Source organism: Scomber scombrus, chromosome 5 (assembly GCF_963691925.1).
Source record: "Scomber scombrus chromosome 5, fScoSco1.1, whole genome shotgun sequence".
Lineage (NCBI taxonomy): Eukaryota > Metazoa > Chordata > Actinopteri > Scombriformes > Scombridae > Scomber > Scomber scombrus.
The window spans coordinates 33,695,314-33,711,909 of NC_084974.1; the positions used below are offsets into that span (position 1 = coordinate 33,695,314).

The window sequence follows — 16,596 nt, forward strand, 5'->3', positions numbered from 1 at the left end:
GTTATTACGTTATCGTCGTTATTATGCTATCGTCGTTATTACGTTGTCGGCTGTTATTACGTTGTCGGCTGTTATTACGCTATCGTCGTTATTACGTTGTCGGCTGTTATTACGCTATCGTCGCTATTACGTTGTCGGCTGTTATTACGTTGTCGGCTGTTATTACGCTATCGTCGTTATTACGTTGTCGGCTGTTATTATGCTATCATCATTATTACGTTGTCGGCTGTTATTATGTTATCGTCGTGATTACGTTGTCGGCTGTTATTATGCTATCGTCGTTATTACGTTGTCGGCTGTTATTATGCTATCGTCGTTATTACGTTGTCGGTTGTTATTATGTTATCGTCGTTATTACGTTGTCGGCTGTTATTACGCTATCGTCGTTATTACGTTGTCGGCTGTTATTATGCTATCGTCGTTATTACGTTGTCGGCTGTTATTATGCTATCGTCGTTATTACGTTGTCGGTTGTTATTATGCTATCGTCGTTATTACGTTTGTCGGCTGTTATTATGTTATCGTCGTTATTACGTTGTCGGTTGTTATTATGCTATCGTCGTTATTACGTTTGTCGGCTGTTATTATGTTATCGTCGTTATTATTCTATCGTCGTTATTACGTTGTCGGCTGTTACTAAGTTGTCGGCTGTTACTAAGTTGTCGGCTGTTATTATGCTATCATCATTATTACGTTGTCGGCTGTTACTAAGTTGTCGGCTGTTATTATGCTATCGTTGTTATTATTCTATCGTCGTTATTACGTTGTCGGCTGTTATTATGCCATCATCATTATTATGTTGTCGGCTGTTATTACGCTATCGTCGTGATTACGTTGTCGGCTGTTATTATGCTATCGTCGTTATTACGTTTGTCGGCTGTTATTATGTTATCGTCGTTATAACGTTGTCGGCTGTTATTACGTTATCTTCGTTATCACGTTGTCGGCTGTTATTATGCTATCGTCGTTATTATTCTATCGTCGTTATTACGTTGCCGGCTGTTATTATGCTATCATCGTTATTACGCTGTCGTCGTTATTACGTTGTCGGCTGTTATTATGCTATCGTCGTTATTACGTTGTCGGCTATTATTACGTTATCGTCGTTATTATTCTATCGTCGTTATTACGTTACCGGCTGTTATTATGCTATCATCGTTATTACGCTGTCGTCGTTATTACGTTGTCGGCTATTATTACGTTATCGTCGTTATTATTCTATCGTCGTTATTACGTTGTCGGCTGTTATTACGCTATCGTCGTTATTACGTTGTCGGCTGTTATTACGTTGTCGGCTGTTATGACGTTATCGTCGTTATTACGCTATCGCCGTTATTACGTTTTCAGCTGTTATTACGCTATCGTCGTTATTACGTTTTCAGCTGTTATTACGCTATCGCAGTGATTACTTTGTCGGCTTTTATAATGCCATCGTCGTTGTAACGTTGTCGGCTGTTATTATGCTATCGTCGTTATTAAGTTGCCGGCTGTTATTATGCTATCGTCGTTATTACGTTGCCGGCTGTTATTATGCTATCGAAGTGATTACGTTGTCGGCTGTTATTATGCTATCGTCGTTATTACGTTGTCGGCTGTTATTATGCTATCGTCGTTATTACGTTGTCGGCTGTTATTATGTTATCGAAGTGATTACGTTGTCGGCTGTTATTATGCTATCGTCGTTATTACGTTGTCGGCTGTTATTATGCTATCGTCGTTATTACGTTGCCGGCTGTTATTATGCTATCGAAGTGATTACGTTGTCGGCTGTTATTATGCTATCGTCGTTATTACGTTGTCGGCTGTTATTATGCTATCGTCGTTATTACGTTGTCGGCTGTTATTATGTTATCGAAGTGATTACGTTGTCGGCTGTTATTACGGGATCTTTTAATGATCAGTATGAACAGGAGGAATCATTACAGCAAGATAAACACACATAATGTTACTTGTGTTACTAGTTTAAGAGCTGCTGATAAACTGTGAACTGGTCCTTTAATAGATGGATAAAGACTTTCTACTGTTTGGATTAAAAGTATATTCAGCTGTGATTCATTGATTTTTATTCATTTTTTAAGTAGAAAAAGTTCCTCATTCAGCTGCTTCAATGTGAATATTTACTGGTTCTTCTGTATCTGTGACATCAAAGTGATCAATATTTTATGAACCAGACAACTTATTGATTCATCAGCAAACTAATAGAAAGATTAATCAATAATGAAAATAATGGCTGCAGCTTCAACTGTGATATCTAACAGAGAAAAAGAAATATAACTATAACTATAAATATGAAGTTAGAGTTAAATGATGCTGAACCTGACGTGCGTTTGTTTTGCGTCTCCACGCCGCCCGGTCATGCTCGGGTGGGCGGAGCTGCCTCATTATCTAATCAAGCATCCACAGACTTTAAACAAAACAAAGCCAGGTGTGTGTTCACCTGTCCGGGGCTACAGCTGAGCTCTCAACCTGATGCCGGAGCTTTTTATAAAGGCTGAATGAGCCCAACCCGCCCGGCTCGGTGAACTCACCTGGAGAGCCTTAAACTTCCAGGTGAGTTTTAACACGTTGTACCCACAAACATGAAGCCTCTCCTCCTCTCCTACCGCCTCTTTCACACAGTTTATAGATTGTTTGTTTCTATTTACAGATCACTACTTAGCAGCTAGCTCACTCTGCAGCTGGTAAACTCTATATTATTTACTTTCCCGCGCTGTAAACTGTATAAAACCGCCTGTAAGAGCCTCTACCGGACACCGGGCGGCCCTGCGTGCTGTCCCCGGGCTGCGGGGCTCAGACACCGGGCGGCCCTGCGTGCTGTCCCCGGGCTGCGGGGCTCAGACACCGGGCGGCCCTGCGTGCTGTCCCCGGGCTGCGGGGCTCAGACACCGGGCGGCCCTGCGTGCTGTCCCCGGGCTGCGGGGCTCAGACACCGGGCGGCCCTGCGTGCTGTCCCCGGGCTGCGGGGCTCAGACACCGGGCGGCCCTGCGTGCTGTCCCCGGGCTGCGGGGCTCACTCACCGGCCCTGGTGCAGTCGGACAGGTCGTGGTTAGCAGCGCTCCGCGGGAACTCCTTCAGCTTCCGGCCGCTGAGGTTCAGGCTCCCGGTGGCCGAGGCTTCCTCCAGAGCCCGGTCCACTGAGCGGTTCCAGGGCACCGGGCCCGCCGCTCCCACGCCGTTATTACTCCCAACTAAAACATTCCCGGTGCTTCCGCCTCCAACCGTGAAGTTGAGTCCGGTGTTGTCCGCCAGCAACACCGACGCCGCCATTACTGTCTCCGGCTGTTAGCTTCAATGCTAACGGCTACTCTCCCACCCTAAACCCGCCGAGCATGCGCACTGCGGCTCCACATTGGACAACAGAACGGGACCAACACGCGACATGTATGATCAACATGTTAACATGTATGTTCAAAGAGATCATACTAAACCCAGAGAGTTCATACATGGGAAAACATGTAGATATTATTATTATTATTATTATTATTATTATTAAATGTTGTAATAATTCTCCTTTAAATAAATGTTTTAATGTGTCTATTTAAGTGTTTTTCATGTTTCTGTATTCATCTTTTTGTTTTAAATGAGTTCTATGAATTTAGTTTGATTATCACTATCATTATTATTAAAAACTATACAGCAGGAACAGAAAAAAAGAAAAGTAGGAATAAAATAAATTATTGATGCAGCACCTTCCAAAACAAAATTCTTTACATTAAAAGAAAAAAGCACTAAAATAAAATAAAATCAGGCAAATTAAATAGAATAAAATACTTCATGTTAAGATACTATTTTTAAAAAGAGTTAAATGTAAAGACCATATATTAAACTTATGGCTAATATCAATTATAACTGAGAAAAAAATAAAAATTATATATATACTAAAACCAAAGCTTTTATTTGGATGGAAAGTATCTCATAGTTTTGTATAATAATGTCTAATATATAATTTAGATTTTTGATTTTATAATTTTTGTTTTTTAATCCCATTATTTTTACTTCAAATCTTTTTTAATTCTTTTTTATTGATTTTTAATCTTATAATATCTACTTGTAATGTCACCATGTAGAGTTTTAATCTCAGTTTTTATTTTTAATCTCATAATTTATATTTTTATGATCTTTTTTAATCATGACTAGTTTTTTATTTAACTGGCGCTACTGGTCTTCCATACTCTGGGGCACATTCTTTCCATTTTGTCTTTTTGTAGGCTTTTCCAGATGTGACGTCATTACAACGGACACTTCGGACTCCGTCTCCCAGAATCCTCGGCGCTGTCGCATCTCGGGGCATGCGCGTGGCGGCTGTGAGTTCAGGGCCGGGTATCATGGCGACGTACGTGGAGATTTTAAAGAGCGAGTTTCCTGAGATCGACTCGGAGCTGTTCGACTACATCACAGGTGAGAGGCCGGGCTCAGAACCGCCGTGTGCCGGGCTCAGAGCCGCCGGGTGCCGGGCTCAGAGCCGCCGTCCTCCCGGGGAAAGGGCGGCAGTCTGCCGGCTGTCCGGGCTTCATGCCGGCCTCTAACTAGCCTGCTAGCCGCGGAGCTAACGAGCTAAGCAGGCTGTTCACAGGAGGGACACCCCGGCCCGGCGTGGCCCGGCACGGCACGTCACGTCATGGCCCGGCACGGCACGGCATGGGTAGGATAGATATGGGTAGGGTAAGTTAGCTTACTGTAGTTAGTTTAGAGTTTTTAGGTTAGTTACAATAGTTCAGGTTAAGTTAGGCTAGGGTGTGTGCGTGTTTCTGTGAGTGTGTGTGTGTGTGTGTGCGTGTATGTTTCTATGTGTGTGTGTGCCTGTATGTTCTTATGTGTGTGTGTGTGTTTCTACGTGTGTGTGTGTGTGTTTCTACGTGTGTGTGTATTTGGTGGGTAAATGATAGTGTAGTTTAGGGTAAGTTAGGACTAGTTAACTCAGCGTGATGGAAGTGAACTCTGACAGGAGGAGAGGAGCTGTTTTAATTCATCATTAATTCACTTAAAGTTAAAAAGTTATTATTAATAAAGTGTTTAAAGTTTGTGTGTGTGTTCAGTATTAGTTACAATTACACTGAGGATGTGACAGCAGGTCAGAATAATGATGAAGAGCTGATAACATTTAATTCTAGATGGGCCCCCAGTAGATGGCCTCTAGGGGCCCCCGGTAGTGGCCTCTAGGGGCCCCCGGTAGAAGGCCTCTAGAGGCCCCAGTAGATGGCCTCTAGGGGCCCCCGGTAGTGGCCTCTAGGGGCCCCCGGTAGTGGCCTCTAGGGCCCCCCGGTAGAAGGCCTCTAGAGGCCCCAGTAGATGGCCTCTAGGGGCCCCCGGTAGAGGCCTCTAGGGGCCCAGGACTGCTGAACCCTCTGGAGGAGTCGTGGTCCTGCATCACAGAGGAAGGAGGACGACATCACTCACTGGACCGTCCCACATTAATAATATGTTGTTTTAAATCAGTCAGCGGTGAAACTGGAGCTGCAGTGATCAGTAACGATCAGTATGGATTAATGGTCAGAGTGACTCCTCTTCACCACGGTTTCGGCCATGTTGTCACCTGACATTTATGAGCTACTGTCATAGTAACAACCTGCAGTTTTAGTAACGGGCTGCTGTCATAGTAACAACCTGCAGTCTTAGTAACGGGCTGCTGTCATAGTAACGGGCTGCAGTCATAGTAACGACCTGCTGTCACAGTAACGGGTTGCTGTCACAGTAACGGGCTGCTGTCACAGTAACAACCTGCAGTCTTAGTAACGGGGCTGCAGTCATAGTAACGGGCTGCTGTCACAGTAACGGGCTGCCGTCATAGTAACGGGCTGCAGTCATAGTAACGACCTGCTGTCATAGTAACGGGCTGCAGTCACAGTAACGGGCTGCTGTCATAGTAACGGGCTGCTGTCACAGTAACGGGCTGCAGTCATAGTAACGGGCTGCTGTCATAGTAACGGGCTGCAGTCATAGTAACGGGCTGCTGTCATAGTAACGGGCTGCAGTCACAGTAACGGGCTGCTGTCCCAGTAACGGGCTGCTGTCCCAGTAACGGGCTGCTGTCATAGTAACGGGCTGCAGTCATAGTAACGGGCTTCAGTCATAGTAACGGGCTGCTGTCATAGTAACAACCTGCAGTTTTAGTAACGGGCTGCTGTCATAGTAACAACCTGCAGTCATAGTAACGGGCTGCTGTCATAGTAACGGGCTGCAGTCATAGTAACGGGCTGCTGTCATAGTAACGGGTTGCTGTCACAGTAACGGGCTGCTGTCACAGTAACAACCTGCAGTCTTAGTAACGGGGCTGCAGTCATAGTAACGGGCTGCTGTCACAGTAACGGGCTGCTGTCATAGTAACGGGCTGCAGTCATAGTAACGACCTGCTGTCATAGTAACGGGCTGCAGTCACAGTAACGGGCTGCTGTCATAGTAACGGGCTGCAGTCACAGTAACGGGCTGCTGTCCCAGTAACGGGCTGCTGTCATAGTAACGGGCTGCTGTCATAGTAACGGGCTGCAGTCACAGTAACGGGCTGCTGTCACAGTAACGGGCTGCAGTCATAGTAACGGGCTGCTGTCACAGTAACGGGCTGCAGTCATAGTAACGGGCTGCTGTCACAGTAACGGGCTGCAGTCATAGTAACGGGCTGCAGTCATAGTAACGGGCTGCTGTCACAGTAACGGGCTGCAGTCATAGTAACGGGCTGCTGTCACAGTAACGGGCTGCAGTCATAGTAACGGGCTGCTGTCACAGTAACGGGCTGCAGTCATAGTAACGGGCTGCCGTCATAGTAACGGGCTGCTGTCACAGTAACGGGCTGCAGTCATAGTAACGGGCTGCCGTCATAGTAACGGGCTGATTCAGGACTGAAGTTTCTTCTTCAATCCTGAATCCTGCGGCTGTCTGGCGTGTGACGTATGTAGCGACACATGTCGTGACGTGTGTTACAGGCGTGTTGATCACATGACGTGTCCGTGTGTGTTACAGGCGTGTTGATCACATGACGTGTCCGTGTGTGTTACAGGCGTGTTGATCACATGACGTGTCCGTGTGTGTTACAGGCGTGTTGATCACATGACGTGTCCGTGTGTGTTACAGGCGTGTTGGACAGCGGTGGCGCAGACTTCGAGGATGGAGAGGAGGTGTTCGAGGCCGTCGGAGGAGTCCTGCAGGAGGTGTCCATTGACAGTAAGAACGAGGACGACGTCAGAGACATCTGCCTCCAGATGTTCAACACACTCAAACTGTAAGCAGCTGTTAAAGGGACAGTACGCACTAACTGTAACAGCCGTTAATCAATCAATACTTTAATGATCAGATCATCACTTATTGATTTAAATGATAATTTGCTGTTTTTCTTCTCTTACATGATAATAAATGTTTAAATATATACTTGTCCTCCTTTATTGATCATATCAGGTGTGTATTGATCAGCTGTGTATTGATTATGTGTTCTGATCAGGAATAACTGCCACAGCACTCAGCGGCAGGTGTTATTGGACGCTCCAGTGCAGTTGTCTCAGATCTCCGTGGACACTAGTGAGTCGTCCCCTGTGTCTCTAGTGTCTCTGCAGATTGGTCAGCGTGTCCATCTGATCATGTTTATTGATCATGTGTGTCTCCTCTCGTCCTCAGACTCTGGTGCCACAGACATTCCGGGCATCTGGATGATGAAGCGTCCTCAGAACACGGTGCGTCTTCCTGCTGTGATGTCCCTCAGTTCACCTGTGTCCTCACCTGTGTCCTCATGTTGTCTCTCTCCTGTCTCTGCAGACGGTCGATTCAAAGAAGTTGGAGAAGGCTGAAGCCAAGCTGAAGGCCAAACACGATCGCCGCAACGAGAAGGACTCACAGAAAGGGTCCACGCCAGTGTAAGTCCAACTCTCTCCTGTCCTCCTTTACACCTGTCCTCCTTTAAACCTGACCTCCTCTCACCTGTCCTCCTTTACACCTGTCCTCCTTTAAACCTGACCTCCTCTCACCTGTCCTCCTTTACACCTGTCCTCCTTTAAACCTGACCTCCTCTCACCTGTCCTCCTTTACACCTGTCCTCCTTTAAACCTGACCTCCTCTCACCTGTCCTCCTTTACACCTGTCCTCCTTTACACCTGTCCTCCTTTAAACCTGTCCTCCTCTCACCTGTCCTCCTTTACACCTGTCCTCCTTTAAACCTGACCTCCTCTCACCTGTCCTCCTTTATGTCTTCCTCTCACCTGTCCTCCTCTCACCTGCCCTCTCCTCTGTCCCCGCAGTGTCTTGGAGGAGGCGTCGGCCAGTCAAGCGAGCAGTAAGAAAGACAACCGAGTCGACCAATCAGGGAAGAATCGCAGCTACGACATCCGCATCGAGAACTTTGACGTTGCCTTCGGAGAGAGGCGAGAAAAAAAAACTTAAATGTGTCTCACTTTATTATATTTATGTAATTACAGTACTGAACCTGTCAACACTGTTTCAGTAAATATATAGTTATAGGTATTTATAGGTGGTTATATGTAGTTATATGTAGTTATATGTAGTTATATATAGTTATATGTGGTTATATGTAGTTATATGTAGTTATATATAGTTATATGTGGTTATATGTAGTTATATGTAGTTATATATAGTTATATGTGGTTATATGTAGTTATATGTAGTTATATATAGTTATATGTGGTTATATGTAGTTATAGGTGGTTATATGTAGTTATATGAGGTTATTTTGTGCTGTGTGCAGGTGTCTGCTGCAGGGGGCGGAGGTGTCTCTGGCGTCAGGCCGGCGGTACGGTCTGATTGGTCGTAACGGGCTCGGGAAGACGACGCTGCTGAAGATGCTGGCGAGTCGTAACCTTCGCGTCCCAGCTCACATCTCCATCCTGCATGTGGAACAGGAAGTGGCGGGAGACGAGACGGCTGCACTGCAGAGCGTGCTGGAGAGCGACACGCTGAGAGAGGGGCTGCTGCACGAGGAGAAGACGCTTAACGCTCGCATCGCTAACGGAACGTAAGGACAACGCTCCCGTAACTGATGATGTCACTGATTATGTCACTGATTATGTCACAGATGATGTCACTGGTGGTGTCACTGATAATGTCACTGTGTGTGTCTCAGAGCGGACGGCTTGGAGAGCGTTAGGCTGACGGAGATCTACGGCAAGCTGGAGGAGATCGAGGCCGACAAAGCCCCGGCACGGTAACTATGGCAACTGTCTGACAGGTTTAAATAAAGTTATTGTAAAGGAGCCACTCAGACTGTCTCTGACGTCCTCAGAATGTCTGACGTCCTCAGACTGTGTCTGACGTCCTCAGACTGTGTCTGACGTCCTCAGACTGTGTCTGACGTCCTCAGACTGTCTCTGACGTCCTCAGACTGTCTGACGTCCTCAGACTGTCTCTGACGTCCTCAGACTGTCTGACGTCCTCAGACTGTCTGACGTCCTCAGAATGTCTGACGTCCTCAGACTGTCTCTGACGTCCTCAGAATGTCTGACGTCCTCAGAATGTCTAACGTCCTCAGACTGTCTCTGACGTCCTCAGAATGTCTGACGTCCTCAGACTGTCTCTGACGTCCTCAGAATGTCTGACGTCCTCAGACTGTGTCTGACGTCCTCAGACTGTGTCTGACGTCCTCAGACTGTCTCTGACGTCCTCAGACTGTCTCTGACGTCCTCAGACTGTCTGACGTCCTCAGAATGTCTGACGTCCTCAGAATGTCTGACGTCCTCAGACTGTGTCTGACGTCCTCAGACTGTGTCTGACGTCCTCAGACTGTCTCTGACGTCCTCAGACTGTCTCTGACGTCCTCAGACTGTCTGACGTCCTCAGAATGTCTGACGTCCTCAGACTGTGTCTGACGTCCTCAGACTGTGTCTGACGTCCTCAGACTGTCTCTGACGTCCTCAGACTGTCTGACGTCCTCAGACTGTCTGACGTCCTCAGAATGTCTGACGTCCTCAGACTGTCTCTGACGTCCTCAGAATGTCTGACGTCCTCAGAATGTCTAACGTCCTCAGACTGTCTCTGACGTCCTCAGAATGTCTGACGTCCTCAGACTGTCTCTGACGTCCTCAGAATGTCTGACGTCCTCAGACTGTGTCTAACGTCCTCAGAATGTCTGACGTCCTCAGACTGTGTCTGACGTCCTCAGACTGTGTCTGACGTCCTCAGACTGTCTCTGACGTCCTCAGACTGTCTGACGTCCTCAGACTGTCTCTGACGTCCTCAGACTGTCTCTCACGTCCATCAGTCTCTGATGATATTTTGATTGACATTTGTCTCGTCCAATCAGAGCCTCCGTCATCTTGGCTGGTCTCGGATTCTCTCCGAAAATGCAACAGCAGACAACAAAGTGAGTCTCAACAGGGCTACTGCACATGCTCAATAACATCTGCCTTACACACAATTACTAATGTGTGTGTGTGTGTGTGTGTGTGTGTAGGGAGTTTTCAGGAGGATGGAGGATGAGGTTAGCGTTGGCCAGAGCTCTGTTTGCTCGGTGAGTTTCTACCTTCATCTTCCTCAGATATAAACAGCTGTGCAGTCATGTGACTCCTCATTGTGACTTCTCTCTGACTTTTGTCTTGTTTTGTGTTGATCAGGCCGGACCTGCTGCTGCTGGACGGTGAGTCACATGACCTCACGAGTACTGCAGTACAGGGGCTGTGGGGAGTATTATTAGGAGTAGTACTCATAGTAAGAGCTGGAGGAGCAGTGTGACAAGTACTACTAGTAGTAAAAGTACAAGTAAAATACATGTTGTACTATAAGTAAGAAGGACCAGGAGTAATATAAGTAGTAGTATTAGTAGTGGTTTAGTACTGCAGAGGAGGAGGAGTACAGGAGTAATACAAATAGTATATGAGTACTATAAGGTGGCATGTAAGTATGAGTAGTAGAAGTACAAATATATTAGAAGTACACAAAAATATTAGTAGGATAAGGAGTTTTAGAATCTGTGATTCTGGTTAGTATTACTTTTATCAATAGTATTGTAGTTATATTCTGGTGAGTAGTAGTAATTATAATCATGTTGGTAGTAGGAGGATTGTGATGTATCGCTGCTGTGTTTCAGAGCCGACCAACATGTTGGATGTCAGAGCCATTCTGTGGCTGGAGAACTACCTGCAGGTCTGAATACTCGCTCACTCTATCGTTAGCATCCCTCATTGAAAATAATGGGGACAGTTAGCCACATGCTAACAAGTAATAGATAATACCTCTTCCCTCAGACGTGGCAGTCCACCATCTTAGTCGTTTCCCACGACCGAAACTTCCTGAACGCTGTGGTGACCGACATCATCCACCTGCACTCCCAGACGCTGGATAGTTACCGTGGCGACTACGAAAACTTTATTAAAACCAAAGAAGACAGACTTAAGAACCAACAGAGAGAGTACGAAGCCCAGCTGCAGTACAGACAACATATACAGGTACTATTACTGCAGCACAGACATCACACACAGGTACTACTACTGCAGTACAGACAGCACACACAGGTACTACTACTGCAGCACAGACAACACACACAGGTACTACTACTGCAGCACAGACAACACACACAGGTACTACTACTGCAGTACAGACAACACACACAGGTACTACTACAGCAGTACAGACAGCACACACAGGTACTACTACTGCAGTACAGACAACACACACAGGTACTACTACTGCAGCACAGACAACACACAGGTACTACTACTGCAGCACAGACAACACACACAGGTACTACTACTGCAGTACAGACAGCACACACAGGTACTACTACTGCAGCACAGACAACACACACAGGTACTACTACTGCAGTACAGACAGCACACACAGGTACTACTACTGCAGCACAGACAACACACACAGGTACTACTACTGCAGCACAGACAACACACAGGTACTACTACTGCAGTACAGACAACACACACAGGTACTACTACTGCAGCACAGACAGCACACACAGGTACTATTACTGCAGCACAGACAGCACACACAGGTACTACTACTGCAGCACAGACAGCACACACAGGTACTACTACTGCAGCACAGACAACACACAGGTACTACTACTGCAGTACAGACAACACACACAGGTACTACTACTGCAGCACAGACAGCACACACAGGTACTACTACTGCAGTACAGACAGCACACAGGTACTACTACTGCAGCACAGACAACACAGGTACTACTACTGCAGCACAGACAGCACACACAGGTACTACTACTGCAGCACAGACAGCACACACAGGTACTACTACTGCAGCACAGACAGCACACACAGGTACTACTATTGCAGTACAGACAGCACACAGGTACTACTACTGCAGTACAGACAGCACACAGGTACTACTACTGCAGCACAGACAACAAATACAGTAGAGGAGAAACTGTCAGTGATGTTTTTGTATTTCAGGTTTTTATCGACAGGTTTCGATACAACGCAAACAGGGCAGCTCAGGTCCAGAGCAAACTGAAACTACTGGAGAGACTGTGAGTACTGACACACACACACACACACACCTGACACACACACCTGACACACACACCTGACACACCCACACACACACCTGTGGTCACTGTAAGAATACGTGTGTGTTTGTTCTGCAGGCCTGAACTGAAAGCCTTGGAGAAAGAAACTGAGGTCACTTTAAGGTAAGACTGATCCTGTGTGTCAGCTTTCTATCAGGTCTGAGAGTCTTCTTCACTTTGATGACAGAGATAAATACATTTTCACCAGCAGAATAACCTGCTGTCACTGCTGAGGAGCTGATTGATTGATTGATTGATTGATTGGCTGACCTGTTTGTTTCCTGCTGCAGGTTTCCAGATAACTTTGAGAAGTTGTCTCCTCCCATCCTGCAGTTAGATGAAGTAGAGTTTTATTACTCTCCAGACGCGCGGCTCTTCTCTGGACTCAACGTGTCAGCTGACCTCGAGTCTCGAATCTGCATTGTACGTATCCTCTGATTGGACGCCTGTTTCTGACAGCTGCTTCCCTCAGTATCATTCAAACCTGAGGATCTGACCTCATTAGAATATTTAATATAGCTTTATAATAATATGAACAAACCGTGTAGGCTGACTGCTTGATTATTAAACCATGAAGCTGATCCATAATGTCGTCAGGACCAGGCGGGGAGTTCTGGTCCTGATGCCAACTGCATTCTATCAAAAGGCCACCAGGGGGCGACCGTTTTGGTGTCAAAAGGACTTCCGTCTCTATACAAGTCAATGGAGAATTCACCAACTTCTCACTTGATTTCTAACCTCAGTAAACGTTTTCAAAATGTGTTTATGGTCTCAATCGCTAGTTTAAAGCCTTCTTCAATGCAGTATGATGTTCATTTGGGACATTTTGGCCTCCCTGATTTTATATGTGACGATAAAGCAGGGTATGCATTAGGGCGTGGCTACGTCGTGATTGACAGGTTGTTTGGTTCACAGGTTCAGGAGGGCGCCTCATGCTCCTCCTGATGCCCATATAAGTAGAATCCATGTTTTTATTTTTTCCCAGCATGCACCGGAAATTTTCAAGATGGCGCTGCTCAGATCCGATACTATTGGCCTCCGAGCAGCAGTCCACAAACCAATGGGTGACGTCACGGATGTTACGACCATTTTATATACAGTCTATGGTCAGGACTGAGCTGTGTTGTGTTTCCTGTCAGGTTGGAGAAAACGGCGCCGGTAAGAGTACCATTCTCAAACTGCTGATGGGTGAGCTGACACCAGTCAACGGAATCAGACAAGCGCACAGGTAAGACGACAAATCGACCAATCAGAGGACAGGAATCACCTCAGTCTGTTTACCTGAGAGTCAAAGTGTTACTGTTAGGAACAGATTACGTACATGTAATAAAGATCTACATTTACAGCAGGTTCACTCTGTTCGGGGAACATTTTACACTCTAGTATTGATTGTAGGAAACTTGTAATGAACCACTCATACAGGGAAACGTTGATATAACATTTATACTCGTTGTTTATAAAGCTTTTTTTAAGGAAACACTTTTAAGGATCAGTATTCAGCCTCCAAACTGACCCAAGTGTCTTTTCTCTGATTTTAATGTGTCATCAGGAGCTTGAAGATCGGTTACTTCAGTCAGCATCACGTGGATCAGCTGGACCTGAACGTCTGCTCTGTGGAGCTGCTGCTCAACAAGTTCCCCGGTAACTATAGCAACAACATCATCAACAAAGACAATAACATGAACAACAACAGCATCCTGATGCTGAGCTGAGTGGGACCAGTTAGACCCTGATTGGCTGAGTGGGACCAGTTAGACCCTGGTTGGCTAAGTGGGATCAATTAGACCAGTTAGACCCTGATTGGCTGAGTGGGACCAGTTAGACCCTGGTTGACTAAGTGGGATCAATTAGACCAGTTAGACCCTGATTGGCTGAGTGGGACCAGTTAGACCTTGATTGGCTGAGTGGAACCAGTTAGACCCTGATTGGCTATGTGGGACCAGTTAGACCCTGATTGGCTGAGTGGGACCAGTTAGACCCTGATTGGATGAGTGGGACCAGTTAGACCCTGATTGGCTGAGTTAGACCAGTTAGACCCTGATTGGCTGAGTGGAACCAGTTAGACCAGTTAGACCCTGATTGGCTAAGTGGGACCAGTTAGACCCTGATTGGATGAGTGGGACCAATTAGACCAGTTAGACCCTGATTGGCTGAGTGGGACCAGTTAGACCCTGATTGGATGAGTGGAACCAGTTAGACCCTGATTGGCTGAGTTAGACCAGTTAGACCCTGATTGGATGAGTGGAACCAGTTAGACCAGTTAGACCCTGATTGGCCGGTGTTGTGTGTTGCAGGTCGGTCAGAGGAGGAGTACCGTCACCAGCTGGGAGGTTACGGAATCACTGGCGAGCTGTCAACGAGGCCGGTGGCAAGTCTGTCAGGAGGACAGAAGAGCAGAGTGGCCTTCGCACAGATGACCATGCCATGGTGAGAGAAAGCTCAGGGATCAGCTGATAGAGCTTCTACTGATGGTGATGATGGTGATGGTGATGGTGATGATGTCGTTGTCTCTTTCAGTCCAAACTTTTACATCCTTGACGAGCCGACTAATCACCTGGACATGGAGACCATCGAGGCTCTGGCCAAAGCGCTCAACAAGTTCAGAGTGAGTCAATTAATCAATTAATCAATCTTTATAAAGCACATTGAAAATTAACATTAAAGGAACTACTCTTAAACATAGAGGGTTTCTGCCTCAATCATTTCTGAGGAATAAGATTCATAATAAAATCACAGTTTGTTTGTTTGAGTCAACAAAAGAAGAAAAATCAGCAGATTTATATTTTCATATCATCAAATAAAAGATTCTGACTTTTCCAGCAAAAATAACAGAGTCACTTTCAGCTTGTTGGACAGGTGTCTCAGGTGTATCTCAGGTGTCTTAGGTGTCTCAGGTGTGTGATGTCACTGTTTCAGGGCGGGGTCATCCTGGTGTCCCATGACGAGCGTCTGATCCGGATGGTGTGTAAGGAGCTGTGGGTGTGTGATGGCGGGAAAGTTCAGCGCATCGACGGCGGCTTCGACGAGTACCGAGACATCCTGCAGGAGCAGTTCAGGAAGGAGGGTTACCTGTGAGGCCCCGCCCCCATCATTACATAAACCCCACCCCCGCCCTTCTAAGCAGCCAATCAGCTGTCAGAACGGACTGGAGGACGTCTTTTGGTCCCACCTGGCACAGGTGATGACCTGCTGCGAGCTGATTGGTCCTGCTGGTGAGGTCACTGAACTGTGGAGGAGTCGTCATCAAACATCTGGAGTTAATTTAAACTGTTGTCACATCAAAAGTTTTGTTTTGTATCATCGGAGAAATTTTACAGGAGCGTCAAAAAGCAACCAATAAAACCATCAGATCATGTGATGTCATCGCTGCGTCTTCTTCCTGCTTCATCCATGTTTATATTGATCAGTTATATCTTTTTATTTCTGATTCATGTTCAAAAAGTTTAAAATCATAAAAGTGAAACCTGCATCGTCCAATGAGAGCGCAGCGTTCAACATGAGGAAGAAATCCTTGCAGCTGATGATTATCAATCAATGTTATTGATAAGCTGCAATAACAGTGAAGAAGCTCCATCAGTGTTGGTTCTTTATTCAAATGGAAATACATTTAGCTAATTGGCAATTTTGTCATGCAATTTGAAAATGCGTTTGGCAATTGACAATTCAATTTGCAAAGTGGAAATGCAATCCTCGCATCACTTTGTATTTTCTGAGGTTAAACAACACAAAGAAATACAACAGCGCCCCCGCTTACTGGATTGCATTTCCACACGCGTTATCTGCACCAAAATTCAAATTGAGAATGCAATCTGTCAGTTCTCTCATGAAGGCGGGTCTTCCTTAACAATATCACGTGACTTCTCAGCTGTGTCCAGGTATTGGGTAATACAGGTAGACGGATAGCCATGTATAGGCTGACCAAACGTCCTTTTTTCCCCCGGACATGGTTTCTTTATTAATTGATGATAATGTCCGGTTTTCCTTCTGTGTGTTTGTATATGTGTGTGCCCTCCCTCCCCCGGTTGTCATTGTTTGGGTTAGCGTGTGTGACGTAATCCCCGAGAGGCTGCCCTGTGGGCGGATCATAGACTATATATAATGGACGTAACATCCGTGACGTCACCCA

At 46.1% G+C, this 16,596-nt stretch overlaps 2 protein-coding genes across 3 annotated transcripts in view; one reads left to right on the forward strand and one right to left on the reverse strand.

Annotated features, from left to right (window-relative positions):
- The window catches only part of lrch3 (leucine-rich repeats and calponin homology (CH) domain containing 3), a 31,029-nt gene extending 27,731 nt beyond the window's left edge, over positions 1 to 3,298 (reverse strand). For both annotated transcript variants that reach the window (XM_062418529.1, XM_062418528.1), the window contains exon 1: positions 3,019 to 3,298. In XM_062418529.1, the coding sequence (XP_062274513.1) occupies positions 3,019 to 3,268 (250 nt within the window). In that variant the 5' untranslated portion in view covers positions 3,269 to 3,298. The remainder of the gene's footprint in view (positions 1 to 3,018) is intronic.
- A 1,012-nt stretch (positions 3,299 to 4,310) lies between these two features.
- On the forward strand, positions 4,311 to 15,825 carry abcf3 (ATP-binding cassette, sub-family F (GCN20), member 3). The gene is made up of 21 exons (XM_062418533.1): positions 4,311 to 4,399; positions 7,067 to 7,214; positions 7,431 to 7,507; positions 7,604 to 7,659; positions 7,742 to 7,839; positions 8,221 to 8,343; positions 8,685 to 8,951; positions 9,060 to 9,140; positions 10,236 to 10,295; positions 10,386 to 10,442; positions 10,546 to 10,568; positions 11,019 to 11,074; positions 11,176 to 11,376; positions 12,355 to 12,431; positions 12,549 to 12,593; positions 12,761 to 12,893; positions 13,610 to 13,698; positions 14,020 to 14,111; positions 14,765 to 14,897; positions 14,988 to 15,075; positions 15,387 to 15,825. The coding sequence occupies exons 1-21, from the start codon at positions 4,327 to 4,329 to the stop codon at positions 15,543 to 15,545; spliced, it is 2,136 nt and encodes a 711-aa protein (XP_062274517.1). The 5' UTR covers positions 4,311 to 4,326; the 3' UTR covers positions 15,546 to 15,825.
- Positions 15,826 to 16,596: the final 771 nt, after the last annotated feature.

What these genes read in the sequence shown, in the direction of transcription:
- abcf3 (XM_062418533.1), top strand. Translation starts at nt 4,327, where the DNA reads ATGGCGACGTACGTGGAGATTTTAAAGAGCGAGTTTCCTGAGATCGAC. An exon ending in GACGTTGCCTTCGGAGAGAG is followed by an intron (nt 8,344 to 8,684) that starts GCGAGAAAAAAA and finishes TGCTGTGTGCAG; the next exon opens with GTGTCTGCTGCAGGGGGCGG. An exon ending in ATGCAACAGCAGACAACAAA is followed by an intron (nt 10,296 to 10,385) that starts GTGAGTCTCAAC and finishes GTGTGTGTGTAG; the next exon opens with GGAGTTTTCAGGAGGATGGA.